The sequence below is a fragment of the Mastacembelus armatus genome, chromosome 4, assembly GCF_900324485.2.
Source record: "Mastacembelus armatus chromosome 4, fMasArm1.2, whole genome shotgun sequence".
Taxonomy (NCBI): Eukaryota; Metazoa; Chordata; class Actinopteri; order Synbranchiformes; family Mastacembelidae; genus Mastacembelus; species Mastacembelus armatus.
Genome location: NC_046636.1, coordinates 205,397 through 227,032, shown reverse-complemented (window position 1 = coordinate 227,032; position 21,636 = coordinate 205,397). Strand labels below are relative to the sequence as shown.

The 21,636-nt window shown below is 42.6% G+C and overlaps 3 protein-coding genes across 12 annotated transcripts; 2 read left to right on the top strand and 1 right to left on the bottom strand.

The window, feature by feature from the left end:
- The first annotated feature begins 347 nt into the window (after window positions 1-347).
- lrrc39 (leucine rich repeat containing 39) lies at window positions 348-3,868 on the top strand. 3 transcript variants are annotated; one of them, XM_026323248.1, is made up of 9 exons: window positions 348-417; window positions 978-1,227; window positions 1,308-1,416; window positions 1,507-1,663; window positions 1,786-1,922; window positions 2,107-2,252; window positions 2,327-2,479; window positions 2,587-2,759; window positions 3,523-3,868. In XM_026323248.1, the coding sequence occupies exons 2-9, from the start codon at window positions 1,088-1,090 to the stop codon at window positions 3,687-3,689; spliced, it is 1,182 nt and encodes a 393-aa protein (XP_026179033.1). In that variant the 5' UTR covers window positions 348-417; window positions 978-1,087; the 3' UTR covers window positions 3,690-3,868. The 3 variants fall into 3 exon arrangements, with proteins under 3 accessions (XP_026179033.1, XP_026179032.1, XP_026179034.1); XM_026323247.1 differs by having other exon boundaries at window positions 934-1,227; XM_026323249.1 differs by having other exon boundaries at window positions 934-1,227; window positions 2,587-2,809; window positions 3,523-3,641.
- Window positions 3,869-3,900: 32 nt separating this feature from the next.
- On the bottom strand, window positions 3,901-7,134 carry trmt13 (tRNA methyltransferase 13). 3 transcript variants are annotated; one of them, XM_026323243.1, is made up of 11 exons: window positions 6,994-7,134; window positions 6,735-6,781; window positions 6,530-6,596; window positions 6,298-6,357; window positions 6,141-6,210; window positions 5,912-6,018; window positions 5,506-5,691; window positions 5,119-5,191; window positions 4,943-5,017; window positions 4,465-4,861; window positions 3,901-4,191 (listed from the first exon to the last, which is right to left on the bottom strand). In XM_026323243.1, the coding sequence occupies exons 1-11, from the start codon at window positions 7,114-7,116 to the stop codon at window positions 3,987-3,989; spliced, it is 1,410 nt and encodes a 469-aa protein (XP_026179028.1). In that variant the 5' UTR covers window positions 7,117-7,134; the 3' UTR covers window positions 3,901-3,986. The 3 variants fall into 3 exon arrangements, with proteins under 3 accessions (XP_026179028.1, XP_026179030.1, XP_026179031.1); XM_026323245.1 differs by having other exon boundaries at window positions 6,530-6,591; window positions 6,994-7,081; XM_026323246.2 differs by having other exon boundaries at window positions 4,034-4,191; window positions 4,473-4,861.
- A 911-nt stretch (window positions 7,135-8,045) lies between these two features.
- Window positions 8,046-21,447, top strand: map1sa (microtubule-associated protein 1Sa). Of its 6 annotated transcripts, none has more exons than XM_026323204.2 (7): window positions 8,046-8,222; window positions 11,331-11,432; window positions 13,498-13,580; window positions 14,194-14,334; window positions 14,471-17,681; window positions 18,269-18,492; window positions 18,573-21,447. In XM_026323204.2, the coding sequence occupies exons 1-7, from the start codon at window positions 8,063-8,065 to the stop codon at window positions 18,726-18,728; spliced, it is 4,077 nt and encodes a 1,358-aa protein (XP_026178989.1). In that variant the 5' UTR covers window positions 8,046-8,062; the 3' UTR covers window positions 18,729-21,447. The 6 variants fall into 6 exon arrangements, with proteins under 6 accessions (XP_026178989.1, XP_026178993.1, XP_026178992.1 ...); XM_026323208.2 differs by lacking the exon at window positions 18,573-21,447 and adding an exon at window positions 17,763-17,794 and having other exon boundaries at window positions 18,269-18,384; XM_026323207.2 differs by lacking the exon at window positions 18,573-21,447 and adding an exon at window positions 17,763-17,794 and having other exon boundaries at window positions 17,973-18,303.
- Window positions 21,448-21,636: the final 189 nt, after the last annotated feature.

Here is a 21,636-nt window from a genome sequence, read left to right as displayed (position 1 = left end):
GGGTCATGTTTCCAACAGGTGCAGCTCAATCGGTTGAGCAGAATGAACGATTAGAAACCTAAAGGCATAATCCAGATGTGCCCATAAGATAATGGCTTTGTTTTATTAAATCTAAAACCTTCATGTCCAAAAAAGACTCAATGTAACTGCAGCTGCCAGACACAAATTACCGTGTTTAAATATCCTGTAGATTAAAAGTATCACCCTGTACTTTTACATATATCCTGTAGTTTAAATATACAGCTCTTTGTTAAAGTTGTTTATGTATTCATACAGCAGTATGCAAAAATATTAGCAGAGTCATGTGACTGTTTTATGTCATGTGATCTGGAGGCTAAAATTATCCAGCAGCTGATCTGAGGTCAGATTTCAGCTAAAGAGAAGCAGCATGGAGGACAACTGCTGCACTGCCACAAGGTGAGAGCTGACAGCAACAGTTCAGTACACACTCACAGATACTACAACTACCGGTGTGCTGTAGGTATACTACATTTATATGCTGTAGGGATATTGCAGTAAGTGATCAGATACTGCAGTATATACTGTGCAGATACTAGAACAGTACTGCACTCTGGGGTCAGTAGGGTGGGGTGACTTTAGATTTGTTTTGTTTTCAGTGTTTTTGTGTGTACACGTGTAATATTTGACATATACTCAAAAAATTAGGGGAACACTGAAATCACATCAGATCTTGATGAACAAGTTGAAATCTCCACCCAGAAACCGATTCACACTTGTGCTTCCTAAATGGACAGACTCATGTTGCTGAAGTTTATCGAAGTTGGTGTTAAATTGATGAAGCGTCCCATTAATTTTTTGAGCAGTTTATTTTAAAATCAATGTATTAAATAAAGATTAATACTAATAATCTACAATATTTAACAATATCAATCATTTCTATTTCATTTCTGGATGAAATGATTTTCTGTACAGTCACTAACAAGTTCCTGCAGATTAATAATAATCACGATGGTCAGAGGGGGAACCAGACTGCAGCTCAAAGGTCAGAGGTCATCTCATCTGTCCACCTGTGTGCTGTGACATCACCTGTGCACTGACATCACGTGGCTGACAGGAAGTTGTTGTCATGGTGGGCGTGGCTGTGTGCGGCTCAATCAGCTCCATCAAAGCCCTGTGGGAGACGAGGATCAGGAGGCGGAAGGAGGAGCAGGAGGAGGAACAGGAGCAAAGGAGGAGGAGGAAGGCCAGGGACGGAGCCACTGGCAGGTTAGACTCCACCGACTCGTCTGAGAAATTATTTTTTGGTTAAAGGCCCAGGTCCATCTGGTTAATGGTTCTTGTTACAGACTGAGTCTTGGTGTTTGGGAGGACCGGGTGGCGCTGGCCCAACTAAAACAGAAGTTGCTGACAGAGGATGGACGTCTGATCCTCCGAATTGAACAGGAGGAGTGGAAGGTAACGTGAGAGGGATTTATGGTCTGACCTCAAGACCACTGATTGAGATGGGATTCTCTGATGGTCAGATTTGTTATTTTTCGTATTTAGTCTTTGCCAGGCTGTCTAGTCCAACTAAGTCAGGTCCAGGAGTGGCAGATCCACCGGACCGGACTGCAGAAGATTCCCCACTTCATCTCCAGCTTCCAGAACCTTCTGGTTCTTGACCTGTCCCGCAATGGGGTCACTGAGATCCCCAAACAAATTGGTCAGTATGTCTCCACGTCCATTACCACAAACAAAAATTCTTTCTTAGCCTAATACTGGGCGGTCCTGTAAGACCCTGTAGTTGTAACTGACATTCTTCGAATGTCCTGGTTCTGGTCTCAGGGAAGCTGACCCAGCTCAGAGAGCTGCTGCTAAGCTACAACAGAATCCAGTTTGTTCCTGAAGAGCTAAGCTGTTGTGAGAGTCTAGAGAGACTGGAGATGGCCATGAACCGGGACCTGGACCACCTGCCAGACCAGGTTCAAACCCAACCTAATCGGGCTTCCCAGCTAGGCAGAACACAAATCATATTTTAGAGCATATATAAACCCAAGTGGCAAGAATCAAAAGACCTAAACCAGCTTTCTGGTTTGGGTTTCTTTTTAAACAACAGACCACCATGATCCAACTGGTCTGAGGTCTGTTCTGTCCTCTGGACTGTAGTTCAGGAACCTGAAGAAGCTGCAGCACCTTGATCTGTCCATGAACAACTTCACCTGCCTGCCAGACTGTGTGGTTGCACTACCAGTGCTCGAGTGGCTTGACATGGGGGGAAACCAACTGCAGCACTTACCTGAAGACATACACAGGTGTGTGAAGGACATTGACATCATCTGCCGCCTCAGCTATCAGCCAGTGAACAGTGAGATATGTCTGTCCCTAGGATGGAGAAGTTGCACGCTTTGTGGCTGCAGAGGAACAAGCTCGAGAAACTCCCAGAAAACATTAGCAGGATGGCGAGTCTGGACACGCTGGCTCTCAGCTGCAACAGACTCCGAGATATCCCCTCTCTAATGGAGAACATGTCAAACCTCAGGTCAGTCTGTCAGCGTCAGGTCAGTCTGTCCAGCATCAGGTCAGTCTGTTATAATTAACCTGCAGTCATGTCCATCATTCTCAGAGCTGGTTTTTGTCTTTGAGCAGGTTTGTGAATTTTCGGGACAACCCTCTGACCCTGGATGTGACACTGCCGTCCAGAAGGACAGAGGATGAGGATGAAGATGAAGATGACAGAGAGATGTTTGGACGAGAGTTCATGCACATGTACATCCAGGAGGCCAGAAAGAGAACGTACACTGTGCTCAACCCTGCCGACCGTTAGTACCGACGCTTTCTATGATCTGATACTAACAAAGTAATTGAAGAGGTGAGTGTGTTAATGCCACTGTGTCTGTCGCAGGACTTTTTCCTGTTGGGAACAAACCACAGAGAAACAGACAATTTCATTTTGTTAGGACCTGACTCCATGTTCAGTCTTTGTAGCTCCTGACATCCATAATGAAGTTATTACTGAGCAGCTTGTGCTGATTCCACAGTAGAAAGACAACCAGTGACAGATAACCCCCACCAGTTTCTGTAAATCCTTTACTAGTGTTTGTAGTTAAAGGTTCATTGTGTAATATTTAGTGATCCATTAACAGAAACAGAGTATAATATTCATAAATATGTTGTCATTAGTCTGTAATCACTGGAAAGTGCCAACTGTTGCATTTTCTTAATCTTAGGATGAGCCTTTTAAATCTACAAAGGTGTCGGGGCTCCTTTCACAGAGGCAGCCATGTTGCACTGCCATGTTTTTACAGTCGTCCAGGTGGCGTTCTGCAATCCCACCACTACATGCCACTGAATCTTTCATACTTTACACATTGTACCTTTAACCACAATCCAAAAACTGGATTCTACATTTCCCATGATGCATCTTTCATTAAATCCTCCCTGTTTCAGTTTCATGACACAACTAGACAGAAGTGAAGATTCACAGCACCAGGAGCAACTATAATAATAACAATATTAATTGCTGTCACATTTTATTAACAGAAACTTCTTTTGTATTCAAACTGTCTATCATGTTATTGAAAGTTTCAGAGCTGAGCGACGCAGACAGAAACAGTGTGTGTTTCTGCTATTCAAACTCTCTGAAGACTCTTCGTGTATGGGCACTATTCTGGGATATGGGAAATATTCTGGATAATGTGAAAACTGCAACACTAAAGGTTTCATTAGCAGAATTTTTTTCCCAGCTGTGAACAGATGTTTGTGAGCGAGCCAATGATTTCACAGACTCAATGTCAAAACCAGTTGTACGAAGTTTGGGCAAGTTTGCTTTAAAATAAACGCTTAAATGCAGCAATTCAACATGGAAAAGGACAAAAAAAAAAAAACATTGTACATCTCTGACTCCAGTGTCATGTCTGTAAATATTTCATTTTGTCCAAATTCGAAGAGATTCAGTTTCTTGAGATAAAAACTAAGAAAAAAAAAAAAAAAACACAAAATGGGCCAAAAAGCAGCAGCTGTGAACTGACAAATACTTTCAGTTGCACTCAGGAGGTGGAAGGGACACTGGAGGACTCAGCGTGGGTAGAAGGTACAGCAGTCAGTAAAACGTTCTCCAGAGTGACCCGATGATCTGCATAACGTGTCAGTTTGCCGCTGAATCCTTTGGTCTGGAGGAAGTGGAGTCGGCCGCTGTCGATTAGGAGTTTACAGAGACGACCGACCTGCTCTCGTTCAGCTGCCGACAGAAACCTACACAAAACAGAAAACTCTGTTAGTGCTGCTGTATTAGGAAGAATCAGTGAACACAGGCTTCAGAGAAATATAGTGCTTTTGTTTCAGAAACACTAGCCCGACTCTGCAGCAGCTTGTTTTGGATCTTCCTTGTACTATTTATTATTTATCTTAAAATGGGCAGCTGTGGTTTGGACAGATTTGGGACCAACTGATCCAGTAACCTTAACCCCTAACAGAACAGACAGAAACCATCAGAGGGAAGAAAAAACAGTTGGGTTCCATATATACCCATTCACCACGTCTGCTTCCTCAGCTGGTTCATGCTCATCATCATCCCCTCTGTGACTGGTGGTATCCTGAGGTGGACAGTCCTGATTAGTTGGCCGGAGTCCACATGTGGCCCAACTGGACATTCTACAAAAAACAGAAAACTCTGCTGCTCCAAGTCCTTGCTGCAGGAAGAACTGCTGACCGACGTAGTGACGCCACTCACAGCGATGGTGACAGCACAGTGCTACCGCTAGGCCGAGGACCGGACCCAGATCAGTATCCGGTACAGGAAGAGAACCACAGACTGATCCAGGATCAGGGTCAGCAGCTGGTTCTGAGGTTCTGAGGCGTTTAAGGGGTGGTTCAGGGTTCCCTCTGAATCTCGGTGTTTCCAATAAACATCGCAGAGCCAGATCTGAGAATGAAAACTAGACCTGCTGAGTTTAAGTTCTTCACAGCCAATCAGAGTTCAGGGTCTGAAACAGACTGCTCTCACCTGTAGCTGCTCCACACAGGTGTTTACCAACTCCGACTAATGGGAGTTTCTTCTGTCTGAGTAGCGGGACTTTACCTGAAAACACCAAACATCCACAGACAGATCGGAGGATTTAAAATCAGCTCTGAGAGTCCAGAATAACTAAATCGTTGGTGTCTCCAGATGTTTTCTCTTACTTAAATCCAAATGTTGAATGTCGACCTGCAGCCTCTCAAACTGAACTCCAGTATCCTGATGTTTCCCGTCCACCTGAACAGAACAGAACAAGTCAGAGATGCTTTCCTGTAAAGGCTCTGGGTTAAGGAAGATTTCACATGTAAATAACTGTTGAGTCCAAAATGTCCAAGTATGAGGAAGGTACTAAACCCATTTTGACAAGGAGGAGGGGAAAGCAGTTATTCTCTAGTCTGTAAGTGAGATTCTGTGAGTTTAGAGTTGAGAAGTTCAGAGACATGGAGTTAGGGCCTAAACAGGTAGAAAGTCTAGAACTGGGGGGGGGGGGGGGTAGTCAGGAGGTCTGGAGTCAGGAATCTGGAATTTGGAGTTATGAGGGTCCCCTGTGCCTTAAAACGGGTGCTGCACCGCTCCACCAGCAGCAGCTGCAGATCTTTGCAGGTCTTCAGGGGGTCATGGGACTTCAGAGACTCATGGATCCAATGAGACAATTTCCCTCGACCTGCTCCAAACTCCACAAAGCACCGCCCCCTTCCCAACAGTCCCAGCTTCTCCAGGTGACCTAAGATAGAAGACTGGACACACCAGACAGGTTAGACAAAAGGATCTGGTCTTGGTTTTCAGAATGAGTTCACAGTGCTACTTAAAAAAACCATAAACCAGTATAATGCTGATGATGTTGTTTTGATATGACCTCAGGCACCTGGACATGGACTCCTGCTTCACTACTGTCTTTAAGACCACAATAGTCTCAGTGTTATAAAATATTAAAGGTGTGCTCAGGTGTTTCCGTACCTGCTGTTTCAGATGTTTGTGGGCAGAGTCTCCATTGCTTGGGTTGTTTAGTTCCTCCTGGAGGATATGGTGAGACAGAACTCTGTCCTCCATGTCGCACTGCAGTCCTACATCGACATCAGAGGTAAACAGAAAAGGTGTCTGTAAGACTCGTATCACCAATCAGAATCTACTGCAGCTTTTATTATTGATTATTTATGTTTCTTTTATTAATCACTGGAGGTACAACCTCTGATCGCTGTCTTCAGTTTGGCCAACACAGCGTCCAACTCTGTCCTACTGCGCTCACAAAGACTCACCTACATCACAAACAGCAGTTTAATATTTTTATTGTTGTTCAGTCTGAGTTAACGAAGCAGCCGAACCTGCAGTAGCTCAGGTGTTACCTGCTGCAGTGTCTCGTCTCCTTCGGCTGCTCCAGCATTAATGTTCTCCACATAATAAACCTGCACGGCATTAAATACTGAATAAAATTGACATGGACATACAGTACATGTCTTTCTACCTATTTATTATTGTTACCAATGACACGCTGAGTTTAAAGCTCAGTCAGAATGTGAAACTGATGTGTTTGATAAAGGGATGAATGAAACTAAGAGAGAACGGTATTTGTCTCACAGGTTTGGGTTTCTGTCTTGAGTTGCATTTCTTCAGGTGTTTGTCCAGTTTGTCTTCACTCACTGTGCTGATAAGTACAAAATACTAAATACACAGAAAACCTCACAGTAGTTAAACTCATTTAAACAGTCATCATTTATAATCAGCATCTTTGGTTTTCTGCTTTCAGCTCTGATCAACAACAGATAACTGATCAATGACTCACTGTTTGGGGTCCAGAGGACAGGTGATCCTTCTGCTGCCCCCTTCCTCCTGAAACAGGAAACAGCTGTTTCATGATGTCACAGCTGGCCAACGAGCTGAGGTTTTGTATTTATCCTTTTGACCAATGTGCGTATCACGTGTCGCACGGGAACATTTAATACGGCACAAACAGATTTAACACAATAATAATAACAATATGAGACTAAGCCCGTCTCTTCTCCATGCTCTGTTTTACCACGCTGACGTGTCCGTGAACTCACCATGACCGCGTGTTCTCCGCAGAACCCTTTCCCGCTTCCGACGATCATTTTACAGAACCGTTTCTTTTTCTCCACGAAAAACCCGCACCGACCGGGAACTACATCGGGTACCACACCCGCCATGTTGGAGGACCTTCTGTGCTGCGTTCATGGGCTCAGAGAACTGTAGAAAATACCATGATTTATGTACACTGGACAACAGCTGATGTTCAGGTCCACTCAGGGCAAATACAAAGTTGTAACTGAAATACCTTTAAAAAATCCTGTATAATCCATTTACCATGTTTTGAGTTTAATCTTAATGAGAAAAAAAAAACAAGTGATAAAATCATTTTTACAGTATTTGGATTTCAGCCTTTCATTGTCATGAAAATCTTGTGATCTTTGATAATTTATTTTTGTGGAACAAACATTCACTATGTAGGAATTGTATGGACAATATATAAAGTGTACTGTATCCCAACTGAAACTAAGAAATAACTTGTGGAAAGATTACACCACGCATTTAAAATAAAGTGAAAACACTCCAGTAACAATATTTCCTTATACAAACGTATGAGATATGAGTTAATAAAGGTTTTCAAATGAAGGACACAAAGCAACACATAGGCAATAATCCGGGCAGCAGTAAATTATTATTATTATAATACACAAGTTAAAAGATAAAATGAGTGAAGTGTTTTTAGTCAGTGTGTACACATCTTAAACCCCAGTAAAGGAAAATTTGGGGGTAAATCATTATGAATGACTTGACATTATATGAACAGTTGTGTCGGTTAATTGTGAAGTTGGCTATATAAAAGCTGAAGATAATATTATCTGTTTACATAATGTTCATGCATTTGAATCTTTTAGTCTTTATCTTAAAACATCTGTTTTCTCTATTTTCAGTCCTGGAGTTTGTTTTTGATACTGATTTCTCCTTAGCAGCACTGAAATGTCCCTCACGCTTCTGATTGGCCGCCCTCCGTCTCTGCCTCACGATCCTCCTCTTTGATTGGTCGTCTCCAACTATAGGGCGGGGTCTGTGTAACTGTTCTGCTGACGTAATCAACAGACAGTCCATGCGATGATGGCGGCGGCGGCAGCATCGACGGAACGGGGCGGCGGTCCCGGTTCTGCTCCTCCGGGTCCCGCTCGGTCTGCGGCGGACTACTCGGTATTAGTGGTGGTGGGAGCTTTAAGGCCCACTGGCCTCCTGGAGCGGCTGCTGCTACAGATAGATTCAGGTGAGTGTTGGTGAAGTTTATCTGCACCGGAGACAGAAGAACCGAACTGCCGCCGGTCCACAGGGCGGGAAGTCCGCTGGGCCTTTCACAATAAAACCCGTGCAGAAGCGCTGACGTTGCTGCTGCTGTTCGGCCCTAAACTGATTTGTAAAAGTAAATTCAGCGTCGGTTTAGCTCCTGAATTGCATTTCGGTTATAGCATAAAGTAAACATATGTAGACAGTTCGGGCCAAAGGCGCCATTAAAACCTTTAAAACCACTGGAACCATTAAAACCGAAGACCAAGTAGCATGGTAACCAAATAAAACCAGCCGATAGCAAGACCATAACTGAACTAGTTTCCTCATCCGTAGGTTCGAGTCCCGTCATAGCGGCAGGGTGTTGCTCTTTGTTCAGCAGCACATACGCATTTAAAACATTAGATTCACGAACTTTTAACGCGTTTTAGTCGCGACCTGTGTTAAATTTAGACGTGATTTCACTCACAGGACATCCGGTCCCCTCGGGCTTGTCTCCGTGTAAAGTGTGCTGCAGCTCTGCTGGTGTTTGGCGAAGTTAGATTTAAAAGGTATGAACATCTTGTTCTTCTGTTGACTGTTAAATATTTAATTCATTAAAAAGCAAACTACACTAGTGTGAGTGTTTCTGCTGGCGGGGACATTTCTATGAAATAAGTATTGCGTTCTAGCATTTAGTCTAAAATAAAATCACTTTTCAATGCAATTAAAAGAAGCATGGTTTTCCCCTCTAAGAAGGCTTTTATTTTAAAAATTCACATCCACCGGATGTGTTTTATTTTGTTGGATTGACTGTTCTGGTAAAAGTAGGTTAACCGTGAGAAACAGACTAAAACTTAAATAATTCAACAGTCTGACCTTCGCTCCGCGTTTAGCTGCTTTAGTTCCAGAATAAAATGTGAAGTTGTTTTGAGAGTCGAGTCAGAGCCACAGCGATGGAAAGGCTGTGACAGTTCATCAGAATAAACTGTCAGAATTATTGTAGAATAAACTAGTGGATTAATTGAATGATCCATTGCAACTGCAGGCTGAAGGAGGGAGACCAACGTGATCGGGTTTTCCAGGTCCAGACCAGAGACCTTTAGAATGCTGCAGTTTGGTTGTGGCCACTTCATTTTTTAATGACATGGTCTTTCTTCATGATTTTGTGTAAACATTGTTTGATCATCGTAAGTGCTGGGCTGTGATCCCTGATACAGCGTTAATAAATGAACATATATTTTATGATTTGTTTAATTGATTCTTTGGCTCTTTTCATCTTTTTTAGCAGACAAATGCAGAGACGGACTCAGAGTTTGTGTGATTACTGAATGAAAACTGGTCCTCAGGTTATTCAAGCCCAGAAACCAAACATGACCCCATGAAATCTACAAGAACAAACAGTCTTTATATCGTGTTTGTTAGAGCTGCAGCTCCAGGAATTCACGCTTGATCCAGCCTCTTTTCTGTCTGTTTTTTTTTGTTTGTTTGTTTGTTTGTTTTTTCCCGGCTGTTTTTACTCCATGTCTCAGACTCATTTTAGCCTGTAGTCACCATGTTTTTGTGTTTTCAGCCTAATTGTTGCTTGATTTCAGTCTGTTTCTTGCCTCAGGCTGATTTCAGCATGTTTTCAGCCTGTGTGTTCTGACTGCTGACAGACAAAGAGGAAGTGGACTTTCTGACATGTTCAGCTTCCTGTTTGCTAAGGAGGGAACTGGTCATCTGACAGAGATAGGAGAAAATGTGGAGAGATGTCTCTCTCTGTGTGAAAACAGTGGATCCGTTCACATGCTCAGAAATCCAGTTTAATGTTCAGGGTGAGGCTGTTTGTACTGAATAATGCAGCTACTTTAGTTTGGCCTGGATTCACAACATCTTAATATTGCTCCTCATGTACTTCTCTTTCCTGGTCCTGGACTTTGCTACTCAGTGTTGAGTTTTCTTCCAATGAAGATCCTCACAAACTGTGGAGTAAGTGGTGATGGCTTCCGCTGATATGAGCCCACATGTAGGGATCTTGTGTTGTTGTTGTTGTTTTTGTTGTTGTTGTTGTGTTATGTTGTGCAGGGATCTTGCACTTTGCTTTGACCTCAATTAAAACCATTATGAAAAACTACTGTGAACTTAAGCTGCAGCTGGATGACCTGCAGCTGGGGGGCGGTTCACTCCCCCATGCCACAACTGAAATCCTGAAGAAACAGAGGTCAGTCGACAGGTGGTTGGAAAGCTGAAAAATAAGTAGGAGCAATGGGTTTTAAATGTGCAGCTGTGTCCAGTTCAATGTGACAAAACTGCAATTAATAATTATTTACATTATCAATCTATTTTAATTCGAGTTGGTCTATAAAATGCCAGAAAACAGTAAGAAATGCACATTAACATTTAAAACAGTCTAAAGTCTTCAGATGTTTTTATTGTGATTGAAAACAGAAACTGAAAAAGGGCATTTGTGGTTGGTTTGTTTAAAAAAAAAAAAATATATACAATTACATGATGAACAAAATAGATTATTTTCTGGTCTAGTCTTTGCAGTTCAGACACGATAATAACAGGAGACTTGCAGTCACATATTTCATATTGACAGAGTTTCAGTACCTTCAGGGTTTTATCAGATTTATTCAGCTTCAAAATACTTTTATCATCTAGTGAGAATCTATTTGATGATTGACTGCTGCACCTCACAAACATACATCTGTTAGAGGTGATCAGAGTTTTACAGCTTAGACTCTGTCAATAAACAAACTGTCTCACAGCAGGTACAACATGTCAATCCATGTCATCATCAGATGCAGGTGGGTCATTGATGGTGATTATCTGTGATTAGACCAAGGTGAGCTGAATCAGACCTGAAGAAATCGGATGGTTCCACAGACATGTAATGTGGTGGTGGAACAGAAACAAATACAGCTGCTTTTGTGTAAAACTGGGGCAGCGTTAAAGCAGCAGCAGGACGTTCAGTGTAATCGCAAACATTGGACCATAGTAACAGACCAGAACAGCGTCCAGGAGCTCAGAGGGAAATGTTCAATGCATGAGTTCAACCAACTTTGCATCTCTGCCACAAATGAAATGATTATGAAGAAACCATCGTCTGTCACTGTGTGCGTTTCAGGTGTGCGGTGCTGGCCCGTAGACCTGGATGTTTCTGTTCTGGATCAGCAGCTGAAACTGTTTGTGTCCAGACACTCAGCCTTCCTGTCAGAGGATGTCCGAGGTGAGAGGAACTTGCTTTGTTTTAGAAGGTTAAAGGTCACTGTACTCAAATAGCTAGCTACTCAAACTAATAAAGTGATTCACCTGGACAATAATTTTGGATATTCAGTTTGATACTGTCAGACTGGACTTTATGAAGAACTGGTTCTGGTATTTCACCTCACCGATATAAATGTAGTTGCCAAAATACCAGAAACACTCTCAGTATAACAAATATAACAAAGTATAGTCTGGTTCTTAATAAACTGGGTCCGACACAGGGGTTCCTAATAAACCGACTGGGTCCGACACAGGGGTTCGCAATAAACCGACTGGGTCCAACACAGGGGTTCCTAATAAACCGACCACTTGGTGTAAGTGTATATTGAGTGTTGGACTTTTGTCTGGTGTCTGTGGTTTCAGTCAAGACCGAAACAGGAAGTCCTGTGGTGGTGTCTCTTTTTGTTTTTACTTCAGCATGTTAATGTGGATGTAAACATCAGTCAGTGAAATATTTTCTTAACTCCCGACGTGCTGTTGTGTTGGAGCATGTGATCAATGCTCACAAATGTAAAGGACAGAAACAGTTTTGACATGTTTGTGTCAGACTGAGTTGTTTTCAAAGCAGGATGGTTGTCTGTTCACACAAACACAGTCAGCTGAGACTCTGCTGAACCGCCTGCAGACACACACGCTCGTTTGTCTTTGTACATATGTGAGGACCCTCATTCACATGATGCATTCTGTGGCGGCTACACAAATACAGCAGTCATGTGATCATCTCAGCGGTTTTCTGTGGTTCCTTAATGACATGTTCGACCTCAGCAGCCAGTCGGTGGAGCTCGTTAGTTCACTGACGTCAGTGAGGCCGACAAGCTGATTACTGGTTTACCTAGAGGGGACTAGTTTTACTGTCAACAGTTCGTCTCATCAGATCCCAAAGTTGATGAACCCAGAGATGGAAACTGTTGAGTTTTGAGTTAACTGCATGTACGGGGACTATAAAAAGCCACCATCAACGGAGCTCAGGTTCAGTGATTCAGGTAAAAACAGTTATTATGCAGAACATGAACACATTTTCTAAAGAAAAGAAACACAGCAACTGCTGCTAGAGTCAATGTGTGAGTTGTGTCACATTATTCACCATCTTTTGATTTAACACTCACCACACTGGCTGCAGATGGAAAACTACTGGATGGGACTAAAGTTTATATTCATTTAGGTTCAATCCAATAGTCCCAAAGCAGCTGGCAGCAGCTCAAAGTGAGATATGGGAACATTTTACACACAGGCAAGGCAAACTGTATAGGCTCATTAACATAACCTCATTTGGTTTAAGCATATTTGACATATTAAACTAAACATTGACCAGTCATTTTATTTCAACATGCAGGGGTGTGAATTCCACACAAAAACAGGTCCAACACGTTTCACCTGTAAATCACTACAATCCTCAACATAAGATTTGTTTTCTAATCTCTACATGACATGAGGGGAGACAGAAATTCAGCGTTTCTTGGAGAAAACCTGCCAGAGAGCAGATTAGTTAAATAATCTCTGTTTATGGAACAGAGTCTGAGTTTCCCTCAACTCAGGGTTAAACTGCTTTGAGCCGACTGCATTTTTGGAAGACCCCCCAACCCTCAGACTGATGAAGCTACTTGCCTGAGTAGTGAAACGCTTTGACCTAAAAACTAGGAGTCCAGTTGCCATGACTCCTCCCAGATGTTTCCGCGTCACCAGCACCAATTCATTATTTTTTCTTTTTTTTTTAAAGGAGATGTCAGAAACCCTAAGACAAAGGTCAGTGTCTGAGTTACTTGAAAATAGTTTCTAATTTCTTTCCATCTGTGGTTATTTTGTTGTCGGTGATAGTCAGGATGTGGTCCTGTGGCAAAGCAAAAAGAAGACGCCCATTGTGTGCTGTAGAGCTGCAGTGATTCGTTGATTATTAATCAATCAGTGAACAGAAGATTAATCCCATATCCATTTATTTATTTCAATCTCCTTCAGAACGCGTTTTTCGATGTCATAACTCTGCTCAGTCTGACTTACGTCTTCTGTCTTCTGACCGTTTGTTTCTGCAGGTCAGAGGACTCTGCAGCACAGCGGAGATGTTCTGGACACGCAGGTTGTGGTGAATCCAGCTCATGACTTTGTCTGTTCAGAGGTGAGGACAGAAATAAAACTTTAGAGATTTATAAGTTCCTCCCTGCTGTGATCCAGATAAAAGTCACATCATGTGTCAGGGACCTTTATCTTGCTCCTCAGTAAACACTAAACAGGGTCGCATCTGTGGAACTGATTAGAGTCTGTCTGACTCTGTAGCATGATTTCTTCTTCTGATCCACCCAGTAAACTTTCCTGTGTCGCTGCGTTGTGTTAGCCAGCGTGTGCTGCTCTGACTTTTTGTCAATCACATGTGGACTCCAGGAAGACTAGCAAACAGTGTAACAAGCTGAGGAGCACATGAAGGAGTTTTAGACTGGAGGAACTTTTTCATAGTTCTTAGAACCATTGGAGGAAGTTCCACATTACAGGAACTCAGAACTATAATAGTTCCTACAAAACTGTTTTTGGTAGTTTTTTAGGGCAGGTACTTTCAAGTAGCCTACAATAGAAACCATGAGTATTTCTAGCCAAAGCAGCAACAGAACCACTATTGGTAAAAATTCTTGAACTGGTTCCCTAGAGCTGTTTGATCTGAAAGTGCCTCTTAGTTCTCTGATAGTTTAAGAACTGAGATTGTAAAACATCTATTGTGTTTCCTGCTGTATGTTCAGGTGCGGCGGCTCATCTGTGATTCGTCTCATCACAAACTGCTGGTTCTGGCTGGTCAGTGTGTCGAAGAGACCGGAGACATTGTGCTACAGAAAGGCTGCTTCTCTCTGAGAGACTTTGTCCACATACTTGCTGATGAGGAGGTAAGAAACTGCTGCCCTGTTGGTCTGTTTCAGGCAGAGATTAATTTAACATAATGTAAGTTTGTTCTGATGTTTTTCTCTCAGAATAAAATATGTATTGTTTCTTCTTGTCTTCCATGTCACTCTGTTTTGAAAGGTCAGAGAATTGTTGAGCTCAGCTGAGAAAGCCAGTCTTACCCTCAGCTGTCCAAACTATGGTCTTTGGAAGGACTCAATTTTGGAGAAACACAGCCTGAAAAATGTCATAAATATCCAGATCAACCCTCCCCCAGTTCTCCCAGAAATGGAGGGTCTGCAAGAGTTCACAGAGTACCTGTCTGAATCGCTGGAGCCTGAGTCACCCTTTGACCTCCTGGAGCCACCGAGCACTGTGGGATTCCTGAAACTCTCTCGGCCCTGCTGTTACATCTTCCCTGGTGGGAGAGGGGACTCTGCCTTTTTTGCTGTTAATGGTTTTAACATCCTGGTGAATGGTGGCTCTGACCCCCGCTCCTGTTTCTGGAAACTGGTTCGACACCTGGACAGAATTGACTCAGTACTCCTGACCCACATCGGTGTGGACAATCTTCCCGGACTGAACAGTCTGCTGCTAAGGAAAGTAGCCGAGCAGGAGGGCGATTCTGCTGGATCTCAGAATGAGGAAGACTGGATGAAAAACCTCATCTCTCCTGAGATTGGGGTGGTTTTCCTCAATGTTCCTGACAGACTGAAGTCCATCCAGAGAGATCCCAGCGAGTTGCGGAGTTGTGATCAGGTGGCACTGTCTCTGCAGCAGTTACAAAGATTGGCAATCAAACCTGAACCTCTCAGCCGATCTAATGAACCCATTATCGAACCAGTTATCTTGTTTCAGAAGATGGGAGTTGGCCGTCTCGAACTGTACACACTGAATCCAGTCAGTGGCAGCAAGGAGCTTGAAGCTCTAATGCAGATTTGGCCAAATGTGGGATTAAATGTGAAGGGCTCAAATCTTCCACTACCATGCCTTGTTTCTATTTGTGCTTTGCTGGTCTGGCATCCATCCAGCTCTCAGGAGAAGATCATACGTGTCCTCTTCCCAGGGTGTACACCACAGGGCAAAATTCTAGATGGGCTTGAAAAACTCAAACATCTGGATTTCCTCAAACATCAGTCAGTGTGTATGAAAGACCTAGAAACTTCCAAAACTGAGAAACAACCAAAACGAGCAGAAAGTCCGGACAGCCTTAAGTCCCAGAGTAAGGACTTCCGACCCAGTAGTGCCTTGCAGAAAGACAAGATTGGACGAGATGTAAAAAAACAGGAGGTGAAAACGAAACCAAAAGCCGCAGGAGACACTGCACCGAAAGACAAGAAGGATGGGGAAGAAAAGTCCAAACTTAAAGATGCAGATGCTAAATCGAAGCCGCCAAAACTAGTTGAAAAACTCGTTCCAAAGAAAGATGAGAAAAAGGAAGTGAAAAAGAAGGATGAGAAGGCTCCTGCTGCTGTGAAGAAGGAAGAGAGTGGGGAGAAAAAGAAAGAACCTGTGAAAAGGGAAACTTTAAGTGTAAAACCAAAGAAAGACATTAAGCATGAACCAAAAAAAGATAGCAAGAGGGATATGAAAGCAGAGGAGAAAAAAACTGCAAAACCAGCTGTTAAAGAATCAAAGAAAATAACAAGTGGAGCTTCAAATGCAGTGTCTACCACACTTACAGAACCAAAAAAAGCTTTGGGCAAGACTGGGCCTCTAAAGAAAGATGGGAGTCTTCCAAAGAAAGACACTTTGAACAGAGGAACAAAGACTAAACCAGGTCCAAAGGAGCAGGAAAACCAGAAAGAGGCAGAACGCTCCAAGGTGTCAACACCTGAGGACATGTCGGCTGAATTTGAAAAACCTCAACTAGAAGATGACAATGGAAACAGTGGTCAAAAGGCAGACATGAATTCTAATGGATCAAAGACCAATGGGAACCAGACCTCCACAGTTGAGAGTCCAGAGAAGTTTCGCTTCATGGAGATGGACCAGGACATGGGCGCCGCCTCCTCACCTCTTGCCAAAACACCAAAAAGTGATCTCAGTGTTAACTTTGATCTTACTCCAACTGCATACCAGCCACTAGTGGGATCCCTGAAAAATGGGCAAGATGACTCAGATGAGAAAACTCTGGAGCTGGTTTCTCCTGCAGATTCAGCCCCCAACAGTGCAGGGCATACTCCTTTCCATCAATCTCCAGAGGACATTCATGGTCTGGGCGAGGACAGCAGCCTTGGGGCAAGAGGATCTAGCCTGGGCTTTGAGGATTACAACCAGGGAGGTTCTTGTAGGACCTCAGACCTCAGCTCCCTGAGGGAAGGACTGGAAAACTCCACATCCTCTCAGGATAAACAGTCCAGCCTTCTGACACTCAGCCCTTTCAAAGACCTAATGCCAGACTCTTCTCCCACTGTGACCTCCATGCCGGCTGAGGTCAGCTCACCGCACTCTACAGAAGTTGATGAATCCTTGTCAGTTTCTATAGAACAAGTTCTACCACCTACTGCAATGTCGCCCAAATGTCCCATGGGAGACAGAGCCTACTCCAATGGACATGTTAGTGACTCAGACTCTAATGCAGGGTTAATTTTACCTATGTCACTGTCCCACAATGGGTGCTGTAGAAATGGATCTGAGGAGCACATCCATGGAATGTCAGAGCTTATCTCAGATATTCCACATGATGTTGATCTATGTCTTGTATCCCCTTGTGAGTTCCAGCACCCAAAAACTTCAGAGAACCATCAGCAACACATCAGCCCTGACCTCACCACCGGCACCTCACCAGATATTTCCGACAACAGCCACTCGCAGAATCAGAGCAGCAGCAACTGTCCTTCAGTCTACAGTCAGGAAACTCCACCCACATCAGTGAGCGACTCCTTCCCGACAGCCACAGACTCTGATGTCCCCCCTGGCACAGAGGACTGTCCTTCCATCACTGCAGACATCGACTCTGATGACGATTCCAGCAGCCTCTTGCCACCCAGTCATTCACAAGACCATCCCGACCTGCACTACTCCCACAGGGCAGGGCATCTTTCCCATGACCCACCACCAGCCCCAGTCAAAGATCTGCCCCCATTACCACCCCAGCCTGGAGCCTGCATGGCCGATACAGATGTGGATGGATCAAGTAAGAGCCTAAAAAGTTCCTCTGCCAAGACTAAGAAACCTACAGGTACAATGCAGAAGGTAACCCCTGGAAGTACCACAGTCCAGAATGGGAAGTCTAAGGCTGGCAGCTCCACAGGGTCACTAAAGGTGACCTCCAATTTTGATGCAAAGCCATCATCCCGAAATTCACTTGGTGGATCCAGACTTGGAACAGCAAAACTACCCTTTGCAGGTAAGCACAGTTCTTTGTTTTTTTAGAACTTAGGTTCAAGCACATCAGAGATATTCAATGAGCGACATGTCATTTTTGCAGCAGGCTCTGTATCACCTCAGCACAGAGTATAGGTAAGCACAGTTCTGAGAACATTTACTTAGGGTGCTGCTAAGTCAGAGATTAGTGGGCGGAACTAAAAGCAGACAGAGAAACACATTGTCTTTGTCCTCGATTGTAATTTGATGTTTGCATCTACAGCATTGATGTGATCTGAAGGCTTGAACTTCCTGGGTCTTGATTTTAACCCAGGTGTCATCCACATATCTGAACCAATGGGTCGGTGCTGTTCCTGTGAAGGAGCTGAGAGCTTTCTTCTCCACTTCCTGGCTTAGAACTAGTAAAACACGTATGATGCACAACACAGCCACAGTAGTGTCTTTATAATAAGGGAGCTAGGAGCCACTGAAGGGCCACCATCTCATAATTTAGTGGCTGACTCACATTGGTGTTCTTGGGAGTTGTGGCGCAAAGGTTTGTCAGAGCTCCACCTACTGGCCATTTGAGGAGCTGGTTTCTTTATGTTATAATCTCATTCCTGTGTCCAGGTATCAGACCTACAGGTTCTGCAAGCTCTGAGGGTTCTGCAGTGTATGTAGACCTGGCCTACTTGCCATCCAGCTGTGCCTCCTCCACTGTGGACTCAGAGTTTTTCAGGCGTCTGCGCTCCTCGTACTACATCATCAGTGGAGATGATCCTGTGAAGGAGGTGTCGATGAGGAGCATCCTGGACTCCCTGCTGGAGGGGAAGAGCAGCTGGCCGGAGGTTCAGGTTAGTGAAAACACAGTTGTTTACTACCTTCACCTTCTCATTTTCTGTTCTGATTAGTCTGTTCCCCACTCTATCCTCAGGTGACTCTGATACCGACATTTGATTCGCTCGTGATGCACGAGTGGTACCAGCAGACCCATGACCGGCAGAGGGAGCTGTCCATCACTGTGCTAGGCAGCAACAGTACCGTGGCCATGCAGGAAGAGACCTTCCCCGCCTGCAAGGTGGAGTTCTGAGCCCTGCCCATCTCACCTATGCACAAGTGGGTGAGGACACAAGAGTGGACTTTTATTGTTGCCATGGTTACAGTGAGAGCAGCCCAATGACAGGACACATTTCTTAAAAATCACTCAGCTGTTCTCACCGAGACAGGAACTCTATTTAACGGTTAAAATGACAATGTGCTTTTCACTTCCTGCTCCTGTAGGACATTAAGTACGGTTCTCACCGGTCCCTCCCTGTCATTTTCCCTCTGCTGGATCAGCACTTCAGGAGCACAAGTTTGAATCTTGTTTAGTTACATCATTAAATACCAAAGTGCTTTTCTCAGCGGAAGCCTTTCTAGCAAACACCGAACATTTAACAGCAGGAAAGTCCAAAACTTGGTTTTTATCCAGTGATCACATTGGTGACAACTAATCTCTATGTTCAGCTTTAGAAAACAAAAGGTGTTTGGCTTTCATCAGCATGATGACACAGCTGATTTTATATGCATGATGACACAGCTGATTTTATATGTACGTACATTCTGTTTTCAGGCTGGTAAGTCAGACTAAAGTCCAAACACTAGACTAACCTGAACCCTGTTCTCCACACATAAAACTTTTTTCCTAAGATCCAGTCTCAGAGTGAGGACCTTAAAGAGATGTCAATGTGGTAATTACAAGACAGATTCTAGAATTAATATGATTTTATTTCAGAATCGTACATCCTGCACCCCATTGTAATGTGAGCTGAATTATGTTTCTCATCACAGTCTTGTAGTTTTTATCTTGTAGTTTCATTCTCTCCTCACAATGATGTAATTTATAGTTCAGAGTTATGCCTCACAGTTAAGTCTTTGTGTAATTATCTATTCAGTAATTACACAGTATTTGCTCCCAGTCACCAGATCTTCATTTTGTAATTTATGTTGCAGGTTTTACCTTCATTTACTGTAATTTAGGTTTTTTTGTCCTCATAAGATTTTATTGGCATCTGCTAATTTTTCCATTTTTCATTATCAAAGACTTTTATAATTATGAAATCCTTGTGTCATTATTGAAAAACCTGTTTGTTTTTTTGTGACTATGACACAAAGAAATCAATGCCTTGTTTTTCTTTGTTGCTTGTGATGTTGGTTGAGTTCCAGTGTTTCCACTGCTGAAGTTTCTGATCGAGCAGAAACAACATTGTGTTTGGACCAGGTGTCACCTCCTTCTGTCGACAGATGTTGAACAGATGTTTGTCATGAAGGAGAATCACAACAATCGCTGTTTGTTGTTAGACTGTAACAGACTGAACAGGTCTGAACAGGTCTGTGGATGGGCTCTAAATACTACATTACCCATGAGCCTCAGCTCATGGTTGAAAGTTGACAACATTTTAACTCAATTCAACAAGTTATTGTCTGTTTCTAATAAAATGAATGCAGAATAAGATTTGACCTAACGAGGAGAAAATTTCAAAATCTTGTCAGGTCTTGACAAGATTTAATTGTCCAGTTTTGAACTACTTATATTCTTGTCAGAACCAAAAACTTCTGTCCAACTGCTGAATTGATCCTAATCCAAAGGTTAAAAGAGATTGATTGAAGATTTGAATGACTTTTACAAGCCTTAATTTCACTCTGCCCTTGTTCACCTGTTCTCTGATTGGATGATTCTTGCAGTAGTGTTCTCTGGGACTTGTAGTACTGTTGAAATTGTTTAAATCTACGTCAGCCAGTTAATACTGCAGAAAATTGTATTGGTTATCAATATGCATTCAGAACGTTCCTTACTTTTTAAAAACTTTTATAATTTTTTGTTTTAAAGGTAGAAACGATGACTGAAACCATGAAGATAAAACTTGACCAGTCTTTTTTTTTTTTTTCAGAACAAATCAAAACTAAACGTTTCTATCTATAACTTATTTATTTCCTCTTTTATTTTATTATTTTTTTTTAATTTAATTTTTTTTTTTTGTTTGTTTTGTTTTTTACAATGCAGTTTTACGACTTAGGTCTGACTGTTGGTACGAGTTCCATACTGTCTTACCTGCAGCTTAATCTTTATTTGATCATGTTTTGCATTTTTAATCCACCTGCAGTTTTATTAGACAGAAAATCATGGATCAGCTGAAACACCTTATTTTTATTTGGATTTTGTTTTGATTATTTTTTTAAAGGACCAGGCCGTTGTTTTTCTTGCTCTGCAGCATTTCAGCTGCAAAGTAACTTTCAAGTCAAAGCAATTACAGTTAAAAGTTGTAATATTAGAATCTAGTCACAATTTTTAGGAAAGAAATATTGAATCTTAAGATGAAAAAGTTGACAATTTTAATTTCAAACAAAATTGTCAGTTTCTTATAAAATTAATGCAGAAGAATATTTGAACTTTTTTGAAAAAATAAGAGGAAAAAAGTTTCAAAACCTTGTCAAGGTTTATTGTCCAGCTCTTAACTCCTTATATTGTGCAACACTGACAAATTTTTGTCACAGAACCTTTACACTTTTCTCCAAGGACTTGGTTGCATAATATTACAACTTTAACAAATCTGAGGTTGAATCTGCAGCTGTAAACTCCAACATTAGTCCAATTTCAATCAGGTGATCTGAAAATTATTAGAGATAATATATATTGTGTTAATTCACTCACACACACAGTGCTAATGTTAGCTGCTTTTTGTTAGCCTCCACACACTCAAACAGGAAATGTGTGCATTGAAACACTAATTTTAAGGATTCTTTCCAAATAAAAGTTGCCCTTTAACAAAGTGTCTGATGTGTTTTATTGTGGAATTCTTTAAGCTTGTGTGAAATAACAGCTGCCACACAAAGTTTGATGCATCAGGTTCCTGCTGCAGAGTGATGCTGCTCTCTGCTGGTCTGTGCCAGTGGTCACCCCACACTTCATTGTGTTGTGGTTTCAATTTAAGTGTAACGTGCACACACCCAGGTGGACC

Excerpts from the sequence above, each read along its gene's own strand:
- lrrc39 (XM_026323248.1), top strand. The coding sequence starts at position 1,088 with ATGGTGGGCGTGGCTGTGTGCGGCTCAATCAGCTCCATCAAAGCCCTG. Across the intron at positions 1,923-2,106 it reads TGGACCACCTGCCAGACCAG|TTCAGGAACCTGAAGAAGCT; the intron begins GTTCAAACCCAA and ends TCTGGACTGTAG. Across the intron at positions 2,253-2,326 it reads TTACCTGAAGACATACACAG|GATGGAGAAGTTGCACGCTT; the intron begins GTGTGTGAAGGA and ends GTCTGTCCCTAG.
- trmt13 (XM_026323243.1), bottom strand. The coding sequence starts at position 7,116 with ATGGCGGGTGTGGTACCCGATGTAGTTCCCGGTCGGTGCGGGTTTTTC. Across the intron at positions 5,692-5,911 it reads ACAAACATCTGAAACAGCAG|TCTTCTATCTTAGGTCACCT; the intron begins GTACGGAAACAC and ends TGGTGTGTCCAG. Across the intron at positions 4,862-4,942 it reads CCTGTGTGGAGCAGCTACAG|ATCTGGCTCTGCGATGTTTA; the intron begins GTGAGAGCAGTC and ends TTTCATTCTCAG.
- map1sa (XM_026323204.2), top strand. The coding sequence starts at position 8,063 with ATGATGGCGGCGGCGGCAGCATCGACGGAACGGGGCGGCGGTCCCGGT. Across the intron at positions 11,433-13,497 it reads CCTGTCAGAGGATGTCCGAG|GTCAGAGGACTCTGCAGCAC; the intron begins GTGAGAGGAACT and ends TTGTTTCTGCAG. Across the intron at positions 14,335-14,470 it reads ACATACTTGCTGATGAGGAG|GTCAGAGAATTGTTGAGCTC; the intron begins GTAAGAAACTGC and ends CTGTTTTGAAAG.